At 39.9% G+C, this 23,522-nt stretch overlaps 1 protein-coding gene across 5 annotated transcripts in view; it reads left to right on the top strand.

The window, feature by feature from the left end:
- Positions 1 to 23,522, top strand: part of PSD3 (pleckstrin and Sec7 domain containing 3) — a 560,448-nt gene that overhangs the window by 507,044 nt on the left and 29,882 nt on the right. For all 5 annotated transcript variants that reach the window (XM_068532284.1, XM_068532286.1, XM_068532287.1 and 2 more), the window contains 2 exons: positions 6,045 to 6,202; positions 9,125 to 9,269. In XM_068532284.1, the coding sequence (XP_068388385.1) occupies positions 6,045 to 6,202; positions 9,125 to 9,269 (303 nt within the window). The remainder of the gene's footprint in view (positions 1 to 6,044; positions 6,203 to 9,124; positions 9,270 to 23,522) is intronic.

Below are 23,522 nucleotides of genomic sequence, written 5' to 3'. Positions count from 1 at the left end.
TTAATGGACAGTTTAAGATCCAGTTTATTTTAATTACTGACATTTTTATTAAATCCTCATAGCCTCTCAAGGATGTCCTCAGTTCTCCCATCTATATTCTCTCAGTGGAAATCAAGACTATTTCAACTTTGTTTTAAATTGTTTTAATTAGGTATGGCAATTGTGCCTTATACTTTGAAAACTGGAATCTGAACATTTTTTAATTGACATTGATGAATTTCAGTTGAGATTTGGTCACTTTCCATATTGGACTTTATATTCACCTGAGGGTACAGATTTTCAGACTTGATGCCAACCAATTATTTGTACATATGTAGATGATCTGTGTGTTATGATCCAACGTCACAAGACATTTAATTAACAAGCTTCTTAAGAAAAAGAAGAAAGCTTTTCATTTCATGCTTTAAGTGAATTTAAAATAAATAGAATTGTGAAATCAAATTCTTGGTGCTTATTAGGGTGGTAGAGTGCTCTAATGAATCATCCTAGATAAAAAGACGTAGATTGCAGTGAACACAGAGGAGAGTAACACGTTTTTAGGCATCATTTTCACCCTTCATTTGTTTGAGAAAATAGATAGTAATTAGGTGTCATAGAGCATTTTCTTTTCTTACAGAATTTCTTGATTGAATTTACCTTGCTCTCTTTTCTCATTTCGTTTGCACAGCCACGAGTCTTAGGTTTGAAATGGTTTGATTATGATAATTTATCCCTTATTTCCTCCTTCCCAATACCGTCATTTAAACACCATCTTCAACTTTAAGTGGTGAAAAATAAAGATGTCAGAATGAACTCTGTAGGATAAAGTCTTTTCTTTTCATTCAATTGTCAACTCTAATTTTTCCAATCTACCCTGAGTTTTGTTCATTTTTTTAATGGACTTGGAGCTACATTTTCTAGTAGGAATTCAGAATGCCAAACATGTTTTGTTTATATTTTGCCTTTTTTTTTTAATGGCAAAATAATATTACTATCAACTAAAAGAGTGGAAGCCCATGTTAGACTTAAAATTCCTAGACTTTGGTTTTATCCTAATTAAATAGATCTTATCGTCCATTTTTGGCCTGTGCAGTATTTTCCTTCCAATGTTAGGTACCTTAGAGTTTAGGAAACTGTCTTAGAGTCCTCTTCAGAAACCATGGTGCAGTTCTTCCAAGTTGATAATTACTGTTCACTTTTACTTAGAGCTATAATAAATGTTGCATTTTAAAATTCTTCGCACTTTTAGAGAGGTCTAAGAATGTCATCCTTTAAGCTTGGTTTTAAAGGAAAATATCAGCAGAGAGAATATGCTCCAAGAATATGTGTAGTTGCTCCAAAGGTCTAAGTCATCCAATATTAATAGCTAAGGATTGGTCTTGGGTTTCTTATTCATCTGCAGCAGTTTGTTAGGCATCATGGTATAGGTGGGACTTCAACTGATAAGAGTAGAGTTGACCCTTGAACAACGCAAGTTTGAGCTGCACAGGTTCACTTGTCAGCAGATTCTTCAACAGTAAAGCACTACATACTACATGATTCATAGGCGGTTGAATTCGCTCATGGGGAACCGTGGATACAGAGGAACAGAGGTTAGGGAGGAACATCATAAATGGAAGGCCGACTATAAGTTATATGTGGATCTTCACCTGCCCCAACCCATGCGTTGTTCAAGCGTCAACTGTAGTCATAATCATCCCAAGGCGCATTTATGGGATGAGAAAGGATGAAGGCCAGTGGCAGAACTGACAGCTGACAAACAGGCTAAAGAGGAGATAGCAGAGTCATGGTCAGAGTATAGGGGAGAAACCAGGAGAGAATTGTAAGGAGAAGCCATGGAAGAATTTCAAGAGTATTGTTGACTTCCTTTGGTGCTATAAGACGAAAACTTAAAAGAATCTATTAAATTTTGCAGTTAGGAGTTCATTGCTGACCTTTGCCAGAGCAGTTTCAATGAAGTGTAGAAATGGACTCCAGGTTCCAGTGGGTTAAAGGGTAAACTGGAAATTAATGTATAAAAGTAGTTAATGTGGACTCATTTTATATGAAGGAAAAGAGAGACGTGACAGCTAGAGGTGACAGCTAGGAGAAAGCAATATTCAGGAGGGACTATTATCTTACAAATAATAGAGAGACCTTGAGGGTATTTATAGGCTGTGGGGAAGAAGCCTGTAGATAACGAATGATTTAAAATATAGTGGAAGGATAATAACCAGCGCAGTAAGATCCTAGGAAGGGTTGGTGGAGGGAGGTTGATCCTGGAGTACAGGATTAGCCTTGAGCAGGACTCCTCTGTGTAAGGAGGAAAGAGGATAAAGGTGGTCACAAAATACGCGTTTACAGGGCATGTAAGCAGAAAGTTTGACATTTACAAGTTTGACCTTATAAAATACAAGTTCAAGCTATATGCTACTAAAAATTATTATTAGGGATTATTATATCAGCTAACATCTAAGTGCTTACTTTCTGCTGTGAACATTATTTAGAGTTAAAAAAAACAGTATCTCATTGAATTTCATAATACAGCTCTGTGAGGAAAGTATTATCACTACTCCTCAGTCAAAGAAAATGAAGTTTTAATGAGTTTAATTAACCTGCCTACAGTCATGGAAATGTTAAGTACCATATCAGAGCTAGACATTTGAAGAGATGGGTCTAACCCCAGGCACCTGTGCTCTTAACCATCTTTGTCGTGGGATAGGAGTGTTGAAGAGAATGGTGGACGTTTGGCAGAATGGACCAGAGGGGTTATCGTGGAGGAGTAAAAGCATTGTCGGTCAGTGCTGGGTGCAGCCATAGCTGGAGACCATACATCTGGGTGGCACACATCTGCATAGCTGGGTTGGTTGTCTTTAGCAGCTGTCAGCAGTGCAAGTGAGTGATCATATAAGGGAGAACTAGCGTGGGATTTTTTTTAGTTCCAGACCAGGTAGATGAGAATGTTAGGGCATAGCCGAGCAAAAATTCCTAAATTCTAAGGATAAAAATAAAGCCCTATGAGATTTCTGACAGAAAATACAAGAAAAGCAAAAGAGAATCAGACTGGTGTTGGACTTAAGTAAAACTGGAAGCTAGAAGACAGAATAGCATCTGCAGAGTACCGACTGGAAAAAGACTGCAGCCCAAAGCTCCATACCCAGTTCTCCACCTGAGAAGGAAAGCAAGAGACGCTTGAAAGTAAGGACTGGAGGACATCACCCACCTGAGAAAAGTACTTGCAAGAAGAGAAGATAACAAAGGGATGAGAAAAGAGACCTCAAGATGGAGAAAAGATAGAAAGTAGGTGAGCAATGAAACATGGACACAATTAAATCTAAAAGAATAAGGAGAGATTCAGGGAATATGTAATATAAGTGCAAAATAGGATTTCTTGAAACAGAAAATACATAATACAAGATAATTTTAATAAGATTGCAGAATAAAACATACTAAACTTTTATCAAAATTTAGGATTAATGGGAAGGGTAGGGAGGGAAGTGAAACTATTTTAAAAGTCTTGTTGATACAGAGAAATAGAGCATTTGGTGGGGGAAGAGAGCCTTTTAAGTTTCCATCTTATGTAACTAAGCACTAACGTGGATAAAGAAGAACATTTTAAAATAATAAATAGCACACAGAACATGGTGGAAAAATACTGTAAGAACATAGAGGAACTGAATCAATAAACCTGAATATAAATACACACTCATCCCTCAGAGAATAACTTTTTTTTATGTCCATGGAACAATAACAAAAACTAAACAAGTTGTTGGAAAACCTTGAGAAATTAACCTTAGCAAATTTTCAGTAAATAAAATAGATTTTACAGACCTCATTCTCTGGTCACAAACCAATAAAATTAGAAATATATAATGATAAATAACTAAAAACTTTAGGTGCTTTAAATTTGAGAAACATTCTTTGACATGACTAAGATTGAAGAAGAGAGAAAAAAATAAAACTACAAATCATCTAGAGAACAATGAAAAAATACTCTTCATTCCCAAGCTATGTGTAACCTGTACTCAGAGGAAAAATTATAGTCTTAAATTCTTAATTAAAGAAGAAATATGAAAAATAAAAAACTAAGTAATCGTTTTAAATTCAAACAACAAAAAATTAACCAAAAGAAACTAGTGAGAAAGAATTAAGATAAAAACCCAAATTATGGGCCTAGAATATCAAAAAACGGTGCATACAAATTTCTAGGCTGATCTCTGTGCAAACTCAAATATCAGGTGTGTTAGAGATCAGTATGTACAGAAATGGGCTTAGTGTATAAACTCTCTGAAGACAGTTTTGTCCCTGATCACTTATCCCCACTCCCCATAATTCATCCACCTCAGATTCCTATCTGGAGCTAAGTGGGTAAGCTGAGTGCATGGCCAGCCATGCAGGGCTCTATTGCAGTCTAATTCTGAGGCCGGGGGGAATTTGTCGTCATGCTGCCTCTAGCTGATACTCCTGCTCTAATAACAATTCCCCTGGAAGGAGATCTGTGAAGTTTTGGAATGCTAAATCACTAAGAAAAATCCCATGTAGAAAAGACAAGACCCCAAAACATAGCTAGATTATAGTTGTATGCATTAATGGGAATTGTCGAAGAACAGATACATGTAAATATATTGTATTTATTTTAAGATTTTAAAATAATCCTCCTTTATTCGTCATACTTCTCTGGAAAATGGTTATTGTCGACAGCAGTTCTTAATCTCTGAGGCTTAAGAAAATTGAGCTGTAGCAATCTTAAAGCAGTAATTTTATCATTTAGTATTATAAACTGTATAATTTTTATATTGCTGTTGGCATTTACTGAGTATCTTAGGTTTTCCCACCTTTGTCTCAGCACTGTCACTGACAGTGATCACTGAGGATCAGCAGATGCTGTTTATTTCTGACTCACTTTGAATCTATGACACGAGTACCTCTGAAGAGCTCGATTTGTGCTGGGGCCTCGGGGAGGGGAGGAGGAGGCATGGGAGAGTGTAATTATCATTTTGGAAATTTGTAAAACCAGACTGTGATAATAGAATAGACAGTGTCTTCCTTTAGGCTTTTAGTACTAATTAGAAGGTGAGGACGTGTGTGTGTGTGTGTGTGTGTGTGTGTTCTTTACAGAAGAAGTGCAAGTTTATTTAGCATCAAGTCTGAAAAAATATGGGAAGGGGGGAGAGGAACTTAAACATCTAAAAACTAAAAAACATCTCCTACAACACTGTGTAATGTCTACTATATTGACTTTGGTTTTCAGACCTTTTTTATTCTTATGGACCCAAGGAAACTACTAGATATAATAATAATAATAATATCACATTTGTTTTAAATTCTTATTTTTCTACTCGTTGGGATTTTTTTTAGTTATGTTTGGAGGGAAGCCATACAAAAGAACCTTTATAAATTCTATGAATTGTGTCTGGATCATGCCCAAAGATAAAATTGTGTCTATCCATGACACCCTCCTTTTCTATGTAATTTTACCCATTTTTCAAATTTATGATAATAGAGCTAAGCTTTCTCCTGATTTAAGATTAAACTGATTTTCCTCTTTTCTTTCAGAGAACAGCTGGAGAAATTGTTTTATTTTACTGTTCATTTTTCTTTTAATAATATTTGCCTCAAAAGAAAGTATCGGGAAAATGTAGTATCTTTTGAGCAAACACAGTGGCATAGTTTTTCACCATCAGTACAGTTCTGCTGACGCGTCCTGGGGGCTTTTGCATATGTCCTTTTGCTCCTGAAACCAAATCACCCTATTAGACCTAGCTTCATTTCAAATCACTATAAAACATGTGTGATAGATATTTTGTCTTTGACCTTCCTTAGCTCTTTACTTTAATTATTATATATCAGCTTTTTCAAAAGTGCCCCTTTGGTAAATGTGTATTTTCTTATTCTGAGCATACTTTTCAAAGAACAGGATTTTTTATGACATTTATGAAGTAGCAAGGAGTTGTTTCTACCCACCATTCATTTCACTTTTTTCATGCACCTTCATGGATTCTCTAAAATTTTTCTTATTGTCTTAGGTTTTAAAAAGAGAAGATGAAGTCTGAACATGTCTTTGCTTTCTTCGTATCTGCCCACAGGATGAATATAAGCCAGAGAAGGCCCTGTCGGAAGAGGACCTGAAAAACGCTGTGAGTGTGCACCACGCACTGGCGTCCCGGGCCACGGACTACGAGAAGAAACCCAATGTGCTCAAACTGAAAACTGCTGATTGGAGGGTCTTGCTTTTTCAAGCCCAGTAGGTTTCGTTGGTTGGTTTGGTTTGGTTTTTTAGTTTGCAGAGCACCACTTTACACCGAGAAATAGAATCGGGATCTGCAGGGGAAACTGTTTGAGTTGGAGTCAGAGTCATTAACTGGTTGCAGTAGAGAGACAACTGTCAAAGAAAACTAGAGTACGAAATAGAAACCCTAGGGCAAGTTTTTTGTTTGCTGCAAAAGAGCCCTGTGACCCTTTGTCAACCACTTACCACCTCTAGACTGTAATACCCTCGTAAATAAAATACAAGGGTGTTAGTATGCAAGTTCTATCACACAGTGAGTAAAAATAGACCTGGATTCAGATTACCGTTTCCTAACTCTTTGTCCTAGCATGTAAATTTAACCTCTTTGCACCTCAGCTGGTGGCTAGTGTAGATAATGATAATAATAATGTTAATAATGTTTATTTCTCAGGGTTCTTTTGGAAGCAAATGAGATGAAGCATGTAAAGAGCCTCACACAGTGCCTGGCACACAGAGGCTGTTCAAGAAGTGTAGATTTTCATTTTGCTCTCTCTCTTCTCTCTCCTTCTGAGCCCTAATAGTTTGTGATTAAACTAGAAGGAAAAGATAAAATCATATTGTGGGCAAGGAAATGGGATGGATTGCCAGTTTAATAAGGGGTCTGTGACAGCCTTTAGATTAAAAATGGAACACTCCAAGTGGAGAATTCTGGATTTATGAAGTGAGAAACTTTGGATTTTTAGAACTGGGCCTCTAGAACAGGAATTTTAATAGCACACATAGCATCAGTGTCCGTGGCAGGCAGTGTTAATTATTCATGGCATGCCTTTTACAGCCTGAGCTTGACTTCAGAATCACTCTCAACACAACACTACCAACTGGCTGCATTAGACACTGGCATTAAATTTGACATCAATAGAGTAAACACAGGTATCTGCAGGCTTGCTGATCAAAACAGTGGAAGACTAGCAGAGGAAATGAGAACAAGAACAGGTACTCTGGTGATCTGGGGATGCTGAGCTCACAAAGGCATGAGATTGCTGACATCAGGCGAGGAGGAAGTTGTAAGGAAACCCAAGTCACAGAGGAGTTTTTGGTGTGGGAGATGACTAGCAACACAAGAGAGCCACAGCCGGATGTGTAATCACAGCCATTAGTCATAAAGGTCCCCCACGTTATTCTGTTCCCCAGCATTATTGTTTTTAAATGTCTAAAATGCTGGATACGGTAACTAAAGAGAGCTAATTACTCCAAGTGGGACTGATGCAGAAATCAGTCGATTGAAATAACAGGTTGGAGAGGCACACGGGTCAGAGAGGCATGCGGGGCACGATGAGGGTGACACCTGGGTGTGGTGTCAGGTTAGCGTGGTAGCTTTCAGAGCCATCAGTACAGGAAATGATTTTTAGATGGGCTGACTTCTTGTCCATCTTTTTATTGATTATATACATGGTGGGTATCTCACCTAGTTCAGGACTATTTCTCCCATTGATTTATGAGTTCACAAGTGCTGTCAGTGCTGGGCTCTGCAAACATGACATATAAGTTAAAAGTATGATACCGACATCAGGAGAGTTCCACACCCTGTCAGGTGGATTTTTTAATGTCCTACTGAGGTATACTGTACATACTTTTAAGTGTGCAATGATGTTTAGCAAATTTGCAGAATTGTGCAACACAATCCAGTTTTGGAACACTTTCGTCACCCCACCCCAATCCCCGGTGCCATTCTCACCCACAGCCCGGACACCACTAGTTTCCTCTTTGTATTGCCTCTTCTGGATTTTCCATATAAATGCAGTCACAGAATACATGGGCTTTTCTTTAGCTCAGTGTGAAGTTTTGGGGTCATCCATGCTGTAACCTGCCTCAGCACTCCATACCTTTGCTGCTGGATGGTATTCCACCGTATAGATATAGACCGTGTTTTTGTTTTTGTTTTGTTTTTAATTTTATTTACTTTTATTTTTGGTTGCATTGGGTCTTCGTTGCTGCACGCGGGCTTTCTCTAGTTGCGGCGAGTGGGGGCTACTCTTCGTTGCGGTGCACGGGCTTCTCATTGCAGTGGCTTCTCTTGTTGCAGAGCACAGCTCTAGGGGCACGGGCTTCAGTAGTTGTGGCACACAGGCTCAGTAGTTGTGGCTCACGGGCTCTAGAGCGCGGGCTCAGTAGTTGTGGTGCACGGGCTTAGCTGCTCCGTGGCATGTGGGATCTTCCTGGACCAGGGCTCAAACCCGTGTCCCCTGCATTGGCAGGCGGATTCTTAATCAGTGCACCACCAGGGAAGCCCTAGACCATGTTTTGTTTATTCATTCACTAGTTGATGGGCATTTAGAGTGTTTCTCCTTTTTGATGCTTATAAATAGTGCTGCTATGAACTTCACATACAAATCTTTTAGTGCCTATATGTTTTTATTTCCCTTGAGTGTATACCTAGAAGTAGAATTGCTGGGTTGTATAATAAATTTATAGTTTATAGTTTTTAAGAAACTGTCCAAACTACTTTCCAAAGTGGGTGTATATACCCTTCTACATTCCCTCTATCAGTTTATCCCTCAGTTGCATTTTAAAATCAAATTATGTGATTGGAAGAGATGAGTTAATTTTTAAATTAATTTTCGACCTAGGCTAGTATCAAATAGAAAGTAGGGGGTTTAGTAAATATTTATTGTGAAGTGATTTTGCTTTATTTCCTTCTGTATCCTTGGGAGATAATCATAGCCTTACACTATGATGATCCTAGGTTCCAGGGCCTTTTATTACCATGGTGATTGCTTTTGAAAATGTTAGTCTCCAATGAAGTTTTGTCAGGGATTATTTGTACCAAGAAGAATAAATGATTTTATATGCCATTTTAGATCAGTAGTGAGAAATGGGCAAGATGTGATGCACTTAGATACAGAAATACCCTAACATAAATATATCTGTTTCTCATAGGAGTCCAGAGGAAATGCAAGGGTGGATAAACAAAATTAATTGTGTTGCAGCTGTATTTTCTGCACCACCATTTCCAGCAGCCATCGGATCTCAGAAGAAGTTTAGTCGCCCACTTCTGCCTGCCACCACTACAAAATTGTCTCAGGTTAGTCATTTTGATCGTGCTTTGACCTTGGAAAAAAGCACTTTGTTAAATAATCTTCTTAATATTTGTATTTGAATAATACTCCATATTTTGGGGGTAGGGATGAGACCTTGCCCCGGAGGACAGTGTTGTACAAGTGGGGCAGAATGCAGTGTGTTGGCTTTTACACTTCATGTGGGAAGCTGACACAATTGAGTGAAGGTTGGTAGGACACATACTTTGAATTAGTTTCAAGTACTTTGAAAAATTACTTGAAAAATACTTTGAAAAATTTATATTAGTTTACTAATCAGTCATACCAGCCTCATTTTTGATTTTTGATTTTGATTTTTGTTTTTACTAACAGTGCATATTTTTTAAATAACTGGCTAATGTTAGACATCCTGGCTTGGAAACAAGCTTTTTATTCATTCATTCATTTAACTTTTTATTTTACTGAGCTTTTCCCATATCCCAGACTTTGTTTGATGCTGAGTATATGAAAATATTCCCAGGGATCCACTATTCACAGTGCAGTGGGGCAGAGCCTTCCCTACCTCTCAGGGAGGATCTAAGTGAACCCTGGTGGTTTTCCCAGCTAATCCAGACAAAGCATGCTAGAACTCTCTTTAGATGTATTCACATGAGCTGCTCTCCGTTTGTAGGAGTGACCTCTCTAAAGACCACATTTTATTGTGTTCCTTTCTTACTTAAAACTCTGTTCTAAGACATTGCATACAAGCCACGTTTGCCAATTTTAAACCTGTCTGCAGTGCCGCTATTGCCATTGATTAGTTAAGGATTTTGGAAGCTACTTTGATGTCTTTGTGAATTTCTTATTGGTGCAGTAACAGAAATAGTTTCATCTGGCTTTAATCAACCAGGTCTTGATATTAACTAGCTCCTCTACACATCTGACATCATGAATGGAACATTTATTAATAAATATGTATCATGTGCCTGTTGTACCTCAGAGACTATTTTTGGCACTGGAAAAAGGCAAGTGAAACCCAGGCGGTCTCTGGGATGGAATTGGCAAATATAAACAAGTAAGTAATTGTAACGCAGTTTGATTAGAGGTACATGAAGGATAAGTCCAGAGTACTGTTGGGGTGCAAGTTAGGGCCTGGCCTTGGAGGAAGGAGGAAGTGTGCTAGCTAATACGGAGCTCACAGGATGAGCAGCAGGTAGGTGTGGTGTGGGAAAGAGAATGATCCAGCAGAGGTCCGAAAGGCCCAGAGGAGAAAGCGCTGGGATGTAGGAGGTACACATAAGTTATCAGATGTGACTTGAGTACAGAGTGTTGTGGAAAGGCAAGAAACGTTCCTCTGTGGAGGTAAGCAAGTGCCAAATGATGAAAAGTCTGGTTTGTCAGGTGTAGGATTTTGGATGCTTCACTGGTTCCCAGCATCCTTAGGATAATAGTATAAGCAGGAAATTAATGTGATCAAATCTGTGCTTTAAAAGTTTTTCTTGTTACAATAGGAAGAAAGTACTAGAGGAGGAAACTACTAAAGCAGGAAGGCGCTTTCAATAATGCAGGGGAAAACTAAGTTAGTTAAAGAGGAGGTGGGCAGAAGTGGAAGGGTTTGGGGCATGCTGATGGTCCTTAGTGCTCCCTGAAGTGAGGAATAAGGGCTGTCACCTGGGCTTGGACACTGAGGACTGTGGTGTCTGATCTGGCTTTTGGGACCCCATCGTCTCCTGCTTTCCCTCCTGGTGCTTCTTCCCAGGGTCCTTTCCTGTGTCCTTTTCCTCTTTCTACCTCCAAATGTTGCAATGAGTGCTCAGAAGCAGACCAAAACAGACACTTGAGAAACAATAGTTTTTAAGTTAGTCAAGAAAAAACCCAGGGAGAATGTTATGCCAAGAGAAGGGCGGAAAGATCAGGTACAAACAGGACAAAAAGATCTCCTGTGAAGTGGCAGGAGGTGACTGGGTCATACAGTGAGAGCAGTTTCGGGAGTGATGGTGGAGCGGCCGCGTTGGTCCTCCTTAAGGGGGATGGAAGGCAGTGAGGATGTGGAGGAGGGGACGTGTGTGAGTCCTGCCTAAGTTCGTAAAGACAAGCTGGTGCTGAGAGCAGAGGAGGCATGGTTTCAGTAGAGATTCTTTTGTTTCTGTAAATTCGTAATTATTATTAACGTGATTTGGATGCTCCCCACGTAAGCATTGCTATTCCTGTCTAGTTCATAGACTAACTACCGAAAAAGCTGTTAGGAATAGAAAGGACCGAGCCAGCTCACTTTACAAGGCAGAATGGCATTTAACTTTCAAGGAAAATAAATATTCTAAGAGAAAAGGAAGGCTTTACCTCTTATTGATGGCCAGAAAGTATGTTGGCAGACTTCTCCGTCCACCCAACTAAAATACAAACTCTTAAAGCAAATGCATTTCCCCACTATAAGTTTGGGTACTTGACATAAATAGTAAGCCACATTACATAAGGTAAGAGGAGAGAAAAACAATTGAATAACTAGAGGCAAAAAAATACTTTCAAAAGTTGAGTTTTATTCTATTAATTTCACTAGGAATTTTCCAATCATTACCTTTCAATAGATTGGTCTTTCTCGCAACTACTCCTATAAAAGATCCCGGGGGGTGGGGGGAAGGTGATCTGAAGTTAAAGAGGAACATTAATAAGTATAGAGCAACATGAGAGCTTTTCCTTGTTCTTTCCTCACTGTAGAACCTACATTTCTGTTTATTTTCTACTTTGAAAAAGGTGTTACTATCCTATTTATGTATGGGCTGTACCTTAATAAGTCACTTATACGTGAAAATGAATGTGTTTATCTATTTGTATATTTTTACCACAAGGCCATACCACTTTTATCAAGGCAGAAGCTCTTATTTTAAACAAATGTCCTACATTGGAATTAAAAATGGAATGCATAACTTTTTTGATATTTTTCCTCATTTTGAACATGGAGGTGCAAAAAATGCATATGTAATGTGATCAAAATGATGACGGGTTCAAGATTTTAAATAAGCAAGTAGTAACCAGAAAGAAGCATCCTCTTGTGTCACATAAGATGACCAAACCCTTTTGGGAATTTAATTTCTTTGTAAAAAAAATACGATGACTTCCTCCCAGACAAGTAAGTCACCGAGCCTTTGTGGGCCTCAGTTTTCCACCTGGAAGGTGAGGAAATTGTCTAGAATGTTTTTAAGATTCTTTCTATCACTAGCTCTGTATTTTTTGCCCAGGTCGTCGTGTTTGTTTACTAAAAATAAAAAGTGTGCTTTACCTTTGAGAGTAATAGGACAATTAGAAACGAATGTGTAGAACCAAGCACATGATAAAGAACAGGTTAGAAAGAGGGAGAGAGCGTTGGTGTGCACACAGCCTGGTGCAGGTGTTCGGGGTACCCTCCGTTTCAGATGGAGACTCCCGGGGCGTGTCTTTGCTGGAGTCACAGTGCACCTTCAGTGAACCTGGAAGGTGTGTCTGGATGCGCCCACAGGGCCTCCAGTGCCTTGAAGGCGAGGCCCCCTCCTTTAGCCCGGGCATTCTCAGTCTCGGCCCCGCTGACCTTTTGGCCTGGGTAGTTCTTTGTTGTGGATTGTAGGGTGTTAGGCAGTATCCCCAGCCTCTACGCACTTGATGGCAGTATCATCCCCCCAGTTGTGACAACCAAAAATGTCTCCAGACATGGCCGAATGTCCTGTGGGGCCCGTCCCTGCTGTTGGGAGCCACTGCTCTAGCCCGGCCGTCTTTCCTTTCTCCACATGCCCACAGCCTGGCTGCCACTCCCCTAAACGCCAGACCCCTTGGATAATTTCAATTTATAAAATAATGTATAACAGTGTGAGTGCCCTGCTGGAAGAAAGTCAAACAGTGTTAGGAAAAAACTAAACATTCAATTAGAAGATTGTTTGGTGCTTTTAAAGACACACTGTTCATCACCCTGTCATTTGCAGGCTTTTCTTTAATTTATTCTTGTCTTCTCTCCAAACCATATTAGCTGTCGTTATTGGAATTGATTATTGTCAGAGCAGCGTGGTTCTTTCTGAGCAACTCCGCTGTGTGGGAGGAGTTGCCTTCTTCTAGTTGTTTTTCATGACCATGTTGCCAGAGCATATTTTTCTTCCTCTGTCGCAGGTGGAGAGACTAGTATGAAAATGTAAGTTTTGTTTCTCCTTCTTGTATAGCACTCCAAACTTAGGATTTCATGGTTGGCCATCTTCAAGATCTACTGGACCTCCTTTTCTACTCATCAAAGTAGTCATTTTCAGACATTAATTTGCATAAGAATTATCTGGGGACTTATTTAAAGCGCACATTTCTCATCCCCCGGCCCCCCGCCTCGATTGATCAGGTCTGGGCCAGGGTCCCGGGGAATATGTGTGTTTCTGAGACACACCGGTGTCCTGCCGTACGCAGTGCAGACCAGAGACCCTGCCCTGTGACAAAACCTGCCTCTGTTTCACTACTTCTCTGGAGACCTGTACCTCATGACGGTGTCATTTCCTCAGGTATCTTGTCCTGTTTTCTGCTTTGAATTCCAACCACTGTTCTGTAGAAGTTTGACTCAATGGATGATCACTAAATGCTAACTCCTGAGGGCCAGCCGTATGATTAACCCAGTCGCAAACAGGAGGTTCTGTGTTTGCTTCTCACCCTCGTGCTGTCCTGTGCTTGACCGCATGGCAGTAGTGCTAAGGACAAGGTGAGCGGGGCAATGTTGGTTCACAACCTGGCCCCATATGAGGAGGGCAGGGAGAGACCGAAGAAAGAGGCAGTCACTCCGGACTGGTAGGTGGCAGGTTTAATACGCAAGGGAACTTACGAGGCTTGTCTTGGACGTCTGAGACACAGAGGATCTCTGCACCCGCCTCCAGGATCTTAAAGTTTATAAGCAGCCTTAACTGGGTTCCAGTCAGGTAGGCCGTCCAGATGGTCCCAACAGCACCTTACTGTCTCAAGGCCGCGTCCTCAGGCAGCTCCTAGCTGGGGGAAGGCAAGCGGAATGCACATTCCGAGGGCGGGGGCTGGGTGAGTAGCCTCCGGGTGCCCAGGTCCGGCTCCAGGGTCAACCGGCCGACTTGCCCTCTCAACGCCCCTCTCCACAGGCAGACGTTAGGAGCAGAGGGCTTTCAGAGGATGAAGCCATTCTCAGAGTGTGTCCCTCACTGGCCAGAACCACACCCTTCCCACCCCACTCAGTGTCATACTTTCAGTCCTGTCGCTTCTACTTCCTACACATCTTTCATATCCTACCCACATCTCTTAATTCAGACTCTTGTTATCTTGTGCCCAGATCACTGGTGTCCTAATTTTTTGGTCATTTACCTTATCAACACTAAATATTTGAGCAGATATCCTTCAATATGTGTATTTTTTAAATAAAATATATTACATGTCTTACTATCAATATAACATGAAAAAGTGCTGAACATCATTAGTCATTAGGGGAATTACAAATCAGAACCATGAGATACCATTAGGATGGCTATAAGTTTTTAAAAATTTTTATGAAAAGTAATACATTGGTGAGGTGATGGAGAAATTAGAACTCTCATATATTGCTGATAGGAATATAAAATGAAGCAGCTTCTTTGGAGAACACTTCGGTGGTTTATCAAATGATTAAACATAGAGTTAGCATGTGACCCAGTAATTTCACTCCTACTTTGATAACAAGAGAATGAAAACATACATTCACATAAAAACTTTTACATGAATGTTCACAGCAGCATTATTCCTAACAGCCAAAGGTGGAAATGGCCATCAGCTGATAAATGGATGAATAAAACGTAATATATCCATACAATGGGACTTTATTCAGCCGTAAAACAGTGAAGCACTGATACATCCTACAGTGTAGATGAACCTTGGAAACCTTGCTAAGTGAAAGAAGCCAGTCACAAAAGGAACGTGTTGTGTGATTCCATTCCAAAAGGGTCTCTTTTAGGGGATCTAAAATGTCATAAAATTAAATGTGGTGATGGTCGCACAGCCCTGTGAATATATTAAAAAACTCTGAATTGTACATTTCAAATGGGTGATTTGTGTGGTAAAGTGTGAATTATATCTCAGTGCTGATTTTAAAAATTCTTCCCAGTGGATCACCTTGCCTGGGGCGCATGCCCTGCTTTGGAAAACTCTGGCAGACCCTTCCAAGAACCATGAGAGATCTCCCTTCCTCTCATCTTGCTTCTCTTCAATCCATCCTGCACAGTTCTGGCTAAAACATGATTGCTTTGATGTCACTTAACCTTAACTGGCTCACTATTGCCAACAAGATGCAGTCTGGACTCCTTGGCATGAACTTGGACCACACTATGTTTGCTACACCTTTTCAGAATAGACAGCTTTCGTATCCATTTACTAGAGGGTTGAATTGAATAGTTAACATATACTAAGTACTCAATAAAACAATTAGGTTATTATGCTGAAGCTCACTAAACACTGCTTAAGGTCTTTAAAACCGTCTTAAACGTGAAATGATGAAACAAAATATTTCTGATGGTGCTTTCAGCAATAGCCCCCCTCGGGCTGACTTGAAGGCAGGGGTTCTTTAGTCTAAATTCCTGCGGCTTGGGTTTGATGAAGCTGCAGTATTTAGCAATTTGACTTGTTAATTGCCTAGCAGATTCCTACAAATGCCATTTTACCTTCTAAATCATGTCTACTTTAAAACAGCAAAAGGAAACAGTCTGAGGTCTCCCTCTTTACGTTCCCTTTTTTTAAAAAAGTAAGTCCATTTATTCCATTTTAAAAAGGTAAGTCAGTTCCTGTTTCCTGAGAGACCCATATATCAGGTACTGTGTGAGGTGTGTGGGCATTACAAAAATAGCTCAGACTTGGTTTTGGCTCTCAGCTAATGGAAGCTGAAGGGGTCAGTTGACGTTAGGCAGGTCATGTCTACAAGCCAGAACGGTGCCTCTCTTCTCTCCCCCGCCCAGCACCATGCTAGACACTGGATGAGTTGAGAGAAGGGAAAATGAACTTGCTCTGCCTCCAGAGAGCTTATAATCAGTAGAGGAGACGAAATTCCCGCAGGGGTCAGGGTATGTTTTGTACTGAGCATGTGGTGTAGACTTGTAAGTTCTGTACACGCAGCAGAGGAATCGGCTGTGAATCCGGGGAACTCTGGCTTTGAGTGGGGTTTGCAGAAAGGACCTGGTTGTTAAAACCGGGTGTCTAAGAGCCACGGGAGAGAAGGCAGTTGAGGACCAATGCGTTTCCCAAGAGCCTTGACGGCTCAGGTCAGCACTGACCCAGCAGGGAGCAGACTGTTTTGAAGCTTGTGTTTTCAGCAGCCCTTTGGATTTTATACAGTTGTCTGGAGGCTCAGAGTTGGGAGAATGGGGCTGCTGCCCCTCTGCCTTTACCTCTGGGGCCTCAAGCAAGGACTTGACCTTTCTGGATCTCCATGGCCTCCAAGAGGAAGAGGTTAGAGGGGCGAAGGCCAGGTTCTCTTTCACTTTAGAATTCCTGGGGTTCTGTATTCCACAGTGGGAAAAAGCACCCAGCACAGCACCTGTCAACCTAGTAGGTGTCCTGTTAGAGTGCGGGCGGACAGCTGTGTCCTACCCACCCCCCCAGCCTTCTGCCCCCTCCCTCTGGTCTTCTTCCTTCCTCCCCTCCCTAAGTCTTATGCTTGGTGTAAAAGGATGGAGAGCTGACTTCTGGGCCTGGCTGGTGGCTGAACCGTTGGGCTGTGCTTCGGAAGGGAAGGCTCTTGCACTGTCTCAGCCCTGGACTCACTGTGAGATCCTGAACACCGGCTTGCCTGTCCCCATTGCCTCAGCAGCTAAGAAATACTTTCTTCAAGAAATTAGAGTTTGCTATTTTTTTTTTTTAACATCTTTACTGGAGTATAATTACTTTACAATGGTGTGTTAGTTTCTGCTTTATAACAAAGTGAATCAGCTATACGTATACATATATCCCCATATCTCCTCCCTCTTGCGTCTCCCTCCCACCCTCCCTATCCCACCCTCTAGGTGGTCACAAAGCACTGAGCTGATCTCCCTGTGCTATGAGGCTGCTTCCCACTAGCTATCTATTTTACATTTGGTAGTGTGTATATGTCCATGCCACTCTCTCACTTCATCCCAGATTACCCGTCCCTCTCCCCATGTCCTCAAGTCCATTATCTACCTCTCCATCTTTATTCTTGTCCTGCCCCTAGGTTCTTCAGAACCATTTTTTTTTTTTTTTTTTTTAGATTTCATATAGCATACAGTATTTGTTTTTCTCTTTCTGACTTACTTCACTCTGTATGACAGACTCTAGGTCCATCCACCTCACTACAAATAACTCAATTTCGTTTCTTTTTATGGCTGAGTAGTATTCCATTGTACATATGTGCCACATCTTCTTTATCCATTCGTCTGTTGATGGACATTTAGGTTGCTTCCATGTCCTGGCTATTGTAAATAGAGCTGCAGTGAACGTTGTGGTACATGACACTTTTTCAATTATGGTTTTCTCAGGGTATATGCCCAGTAGTGGGATTGCTGGGTCGTATGGTAGTTGTATTTTCAGTTTTTTAAGGAACTTCCATACTGTTCTCCATAGTGACTGTAACAATTTACATTCCCACCAACAGTGAAAGAGTGTTCCCTTTTCTCCACACCTTCTCCAGCATTTATTGTTTGTAGATTTTTTGATAATGGCCACTCTGACTGGTGTGAGGGGATACCTCATTGTAGTTTTGATTTGCATTTCTCTAATAATTAGTGATGTTGAGCATCCTCTCATGTGTTTCTTGGCTGTCTGTATATCTTCTTTGGAGAAATGTCTATTTAGGTCTTCTGCCCATTTTTGGATTGGGTTGTTTGTTTTTTTGTTATTGAGCTGCATGAGCTGCTTGTAAATTTTGGAGACTAATCCTTTGTCAATTGCTTCATTTGCAAATATTTTCTCGCATTCTGAGGGTTGTCTTTTCGTCTGGTTTATGATTTCCTTTGCTGTGCAAAAGGTTTTAAGTTTCATTAGGTCCCATTTGTTTATTTTTGTTTTTGTTTCCATTTCTCTAGGAGGTGGGTCAAAAAGGATCTTGCTGTGATTTATGTCATAGAGTGTTCTGCCTATGTTTTCCTCTAAGAGTTTTATAGTGTCTGGCCTTCCATTTAGGTCTTTAATCCATTTGGAGTTTATTTTTGTGTATGGTGTTAGGGAGTGTTCTAATTTCATTCTTTTACATGTAGCTGTCCAGTTTTCCCAGCACCACTTATTGAAGAGGCTGTCTTTTCTCCATTGCATATTCTAGCCTCCTTTATCAAAAGTAAGGTGACCATATGTGCGTGGGTTTATCTCTAGGCTTTCTATTCTGTTCCATTGATCTATATTTCTGTTTTTGTGCCAGTACCATACTGTCTTAATTACTGTAGCTTTATAGTATAGTCTGAAGTCCAGGAGCCTGATTCCTCCAGCTCCATTTTTCTTTCTCAAGATTGCTTTGGCTACTCAGGGTCTTTTGTGTTTTCATACAAATTGTGAAATTTTTTGTTCTATTTCTGTGAAAAATGCCATTGGTAGTTTGATAGGGATTGCATTGAATCTGTAGATTGCTTTTGGTAGTATAGTCATTTTCGCAATGTTGATTCTTCCAATCCAGGAACATGGTATATCTCTCCATCTGTTTGTATCATCTTTAATTTCTTTCATCAGTGTCTTATAGTTTTCTGCATACAGGTCTTTTGTCTCCTTAGGTAGGTTTATTTCTAGGTATTTTATTCTTTTTGTTGCAGTGGTAAATGGGAGTGTTTCCTTAATTTCTCTTTCAGATTTTTCATCATTAATGTATAGGAATGCAGGAGATTTCTGTGCATTAATTTTGTATCCTGCTGCTTTACCAATTTCATTGAATAGCTCTAGTAGTTTTCTGGTGGCATCTTTAGGATTCTCTATGTGTAGTATCATGTCATCTGCAAACAGTGACAGCTTTACTTCTTCTTTTCCGATTTGGATTCCTTTCATTTCTTTTTCTTCTCTGATTGATGTGGCTGAAACTTCCAAAACTATGTTGAATAATAGTCGTGAGAGTGGGCAACCTTGTCTTGTTCCTGATCTTAATGGAAATGGTTTCAGTTTTTCACCATTGAGAACAATGTTGGCTGTGGGTTTGTCATATATGGCCTTTATTATATTGAGGTAAGTTCCCTCTATGCTGACTTTCTGGAGAGTTTTTTATCATAAATGGGTGTTGAATTTTGTCAAAAGCTTTTTCTGCATCTATTGAGATGATCATATGGTTTTTATCCTTCAGTTTGTTACTGTGGTATATCACATTGATTGATTTGCGTACATTGAAGAATCCTTGCATTCCTGGGATAAACCCCACTTGATCATGGTGTATGATCCTTTTAATGGGCTGTTGGATTCTGTTTGCTAGTATTTTGTTGAGGATTTTTGCATCTATGTTCATCAGTGATACTGGCCTGTAATTTTCTTTCTTTGTGACATCTTTGTCTGGTTTTGGTATCAGGGTGATGGTGGCCTCATAGAATGAGTTTGGGAGTGTTCTCTCTGCTATATTTTGGAAGAGTTTGAGAAGGGTAGGTGTTAGCTCTTCTCTAAATGTTTGATAGAATTCGCCTGTGAAGCCATCTCGTCCTGGGTTTTGTTTGTTGGAAGATTTTTAGTCACTGTCTCAATTTCAGTGCTTGTGATTGGTCTGTTTATATTTTCTATTTCTTCCTTGTTCAGTCTTGGAAGGTTGTGCTTTTCTAAGAATTTGTCCATTTCTTCCAGGTTGTCCATTTTATTGGCATAGAGTTGCTTGTAGTAATCTCTCATGATCCTTTGTATTTCTGCAGTGTCAGTTGTTACTTCTCCTTTTTCATTTCTAATTCTGTTGATTTGAGTCTTCTCCCTTTTTTTCTTGATGAGTCTGGCTAATGGTTTATCAATTGTGTTTATCTTCTCAAAGAACCAGCTTTTAGTTTTATTGATCTTTGCTATTGTTTCCTTCATTTCTTTTTCATTTATATCTGATCTGATCTTTATGATTTCTTTCCTTCTGCTAACCTTGGGGGTTTTTTGTTCTTCTTTCTCTAATTGCTTTAGGTATAAGGTTAGGTTGTTTATTTGAGATGTTTCTTGTTTCTTGAGGTAGGATTGTATTGCTCTGCACTTCCCTCTTAGAACTGCCTTTGCTGCATCCCATACATTTTGGGTCATCATGTTTTCATTGTCATTTGTTTCTAGGTATTTTTTGATTTCCTCTTTGATTTCTTCAGTGATCTCTTGGTTATTTAGTAATGTACTCTTTAGCCTCCATGTGTTTGTATTTTTTACAGATTTTTTTTCTGTAACCGGTATCTAGTCTCGTAGCATTGTGGTCAGAAAGGATACTTGATACGATTTCAATTTTCTTAAATTTACCAAGGCTTGATTTGTGACCCAAGATATGATCTATCCTGGAAAATGTGCCATGAGCACCTGAGAAGAAAGTGTATTCTGTTGTTTTTGGATGCAATGTCCTATAAATATCAATTAAGTGCATCTTGTTTAATGTATCATTTGAAGCTTGTGTTTCTTTATTTATTTTCATTTTGGATGATCTGTCCATTGGTGACAGTGGGGTATTAAAGTCCCCCACTACTGTTGTGTTACTGTCGATTTCCCCTTTTATGGCTGTTAGCATTTGCCTTATGTATTGAGGTGCTCCTATGTTGGGTGCATAAATATTTAGAATTGTTATATCTTCTTCTTGGATTGATCCCTTGATCATTATGTAGTGTCCTTCTTTGTCTCTTGTAATAGTCTTTATTTTAAAGTCTATTGTGTCTGATATGAGAATTGCTACTCCAGCTTTCTTTTGATTTCCATTTGCATGGAACACCTTTTTCCATCCCCTCACTTTCAGTCTGTATGTGTCCCTAGGTCTGAAGTGGGTCTCTTGTAGACAGTATATATGCTGGTCTTGTTTTTGTATCCATTCAGCCAGTCTATGTCTTTTGGTTGGAGCATTTAATCCATTTACATTTAAGGTAGTTATCGATATGTATGTTCCTATTACCATTTTCTTAATTGTTTTGGGTTTGTTATTGTAGATCTTTTCCTTTTCTTGTGTTTCCTGCCAAGAAAAGTTCCTTTGGCATTTGTTGTAAAGCTGGTTTGGTGGTGCTGAATTCTCTTAGCTTTTGCTTGTCTGTAAAGGTTTTGACTTCTCTGTCAAATCTGAATGAGATCCTTGCTGGGTAGAGTAATCTTGGTTGTAGGTTTTTCCATTTCATCACTTTAAATATGTCCTGCCACTCTCTTCTGGCTTGCAGAGTTTCTGGTGAAAGATCAGCTGTTAACCTTATGGGGATTCCCTTGTATGTTATTTGTTGTTTTTTCCTTGCTGCTTTTAATATTTTTTCTTTGTAGTTAATTTTTGATAGTTTGACTAATATGTGTCTTGGGATGTTTCTCCTTGGATTTATCCTGTATGGGACTCTCTGAGCTTCCTGGACTTGACTGACAATTTCCTTTCCCATATTCGGGAAGTTTTCACCTATAATCTCTTCAAATATTTTCTCAGTCCCTTTCTTTTTCTGTTCTTCTGGGACCCCTATAATTCGAATGTTGGTGCATTTAATGTTGTCCCAGAGGTCTCTAAGACTGTCCTCAATTCTTTTCATTCTTTTTTCTTTATTCTTCTCTGCAGTAGTTATTTCCACTATTTTATCTTCCAGGTCACTTATCCGTTCTTCTGCCTCAGTTATTCTGCTGTTGATTCCTTCTAGAGAATTTTTAAATTCATTTATTGTGTTGTTCATCATTGTTTTTTTGCTCTTTAGTTCTTCTGGGTCCTTGTTACACATTTCTTGTATTTTCTCCATTCTATTTCCAAGATTTTGGATCATCCTTTACTATCATTACTCTGAATTCTTTTTCTGGTAGACTGCCTATTTCCTCTTCATTTGTTTGGACTGGTGGGTTTTTTCCTTGCTCCTTCATCTGCTCTGTGTTTTCTGTCTTCTCATTTTTCTTAAGTCACTCTGTTTGGGGTCTCCTTTTTGCCGTCTGCAGGTTTGTAGTTCCCGTTGTTTTTGGTGTCTGCCCCCAGTGGGTAAGGTTGGTTCAGTGGGTTGTGTAGGCTTCCTGGTGGAGGGGACTGGTGCCTGTGTTCTGGTGGACGAGGCTGGTTCTTGTCTTTCTGGTGGGCAGGACCGCGTCTGGTGGTGTGTTTTGGGGTGTCGGTGACCTTATTATGATTTTAGGCAGCCTCTCTGCTAATGGGTGGGGTTGTGTTCCTGTCTTGCTAGTTGTTTGGCACAGGGTGTCCAGCACTGGAGCTTGCTGGTCGTTGAGTGCAGCTGGGTCTTAGCATTGAGATGGAGATCTCTGGGAGAGCTTTCACCGTTTGATATTACGTGGAGCCAGGAGGTCTCTAGTGGACCAATGTCCTGAACTCAGCTCTCCCATCTCAGAGGTACAGGCCTGACACCCGGCTGGAGCACCAAGACCCTGTCAGCCACACAGCTTTTGGGAAGTCTGAGGTCTTCTGCCAGCGTTCAGTAGGTGTTCTGTAGGAGTTGTTCCACATGTAGATGTATTTCTGATGTATTTGTGGGGAGGAAGGTGATCTCCATGTCTTACTCCTCCTCCATCTTGAAGGTCTCCTCTAGAGTTTGGTATTTTAAAGGAAAATATGAAATTTTCTTCAAAGTCAAAATACTATATAAGTAGGAAAAAAATTAAATATTAAGTGACATCATCTGAAACTTGCCTTTTGGGTAAAATTTCATTGTATATGCTATCACAGGTACTACCAATGTACATCACTTGACATACAACAGTAGTTTTTCTTGCATCTATTACTTTAATGCCACTACTTAAGCTGTGACTTCCTAATTTAAAACAGTTTCAATGAGTACATGCCATTTGCTATCTCTGTTCCTTTTGTTTGAACTTCATCAGGTGTATTTCTCTGCCTTCTGTGAAATCCCCTTTGTTAGCGTTGTCCCATGAAAATGGTCTGCACGCTTCCCTAATGGATTGTAAGGGCAAAGACCAAAGGGAGGAGAACAGCAAGCTTCCTGATTGGTCTTTCTTCACGGTGAATATTACAGATCTAATTGCGTGAGGCTAAGAACATGCTGCGTCTTGTGGCTACTGCCTTCCTCCTTCTCCGTTTTTACATCCACTTTTGTTAGGAAAGTCTGTGTGTCTCCTGTATGGTGGGATTCTAGCATTGAAATAATTTGCGTGGTCTGTGTCAATTTATGCCCGTAAGAACCACTTGGAATTTTTATTTCAGTGGTGAAAATAGACAGATTTAAGAGGTGTGATTTTAAAATGCTTCTATTTTGAGATTATCTCCT

This window comes from Eschrichtius robustus, chromosome 21, assembly GCF_028021215.1.
Source record: "Eschrichtius robustus isolate mEscRob2 chromosome 21, mEscRob2.pri, whole genome shotgun sequence".
Classification (NCBI taxonomy): Eukaryota; Metazoa; Chordata; class Mammalia; order Artiodactyla; family Eschrichtiidae; genus Eschrichtius; species Eschrichtius robustus.
Note: the sequence above shows the minus strand (reverse complement) of the source record. Positions and strands in the feature narration are given on the sequence as shown.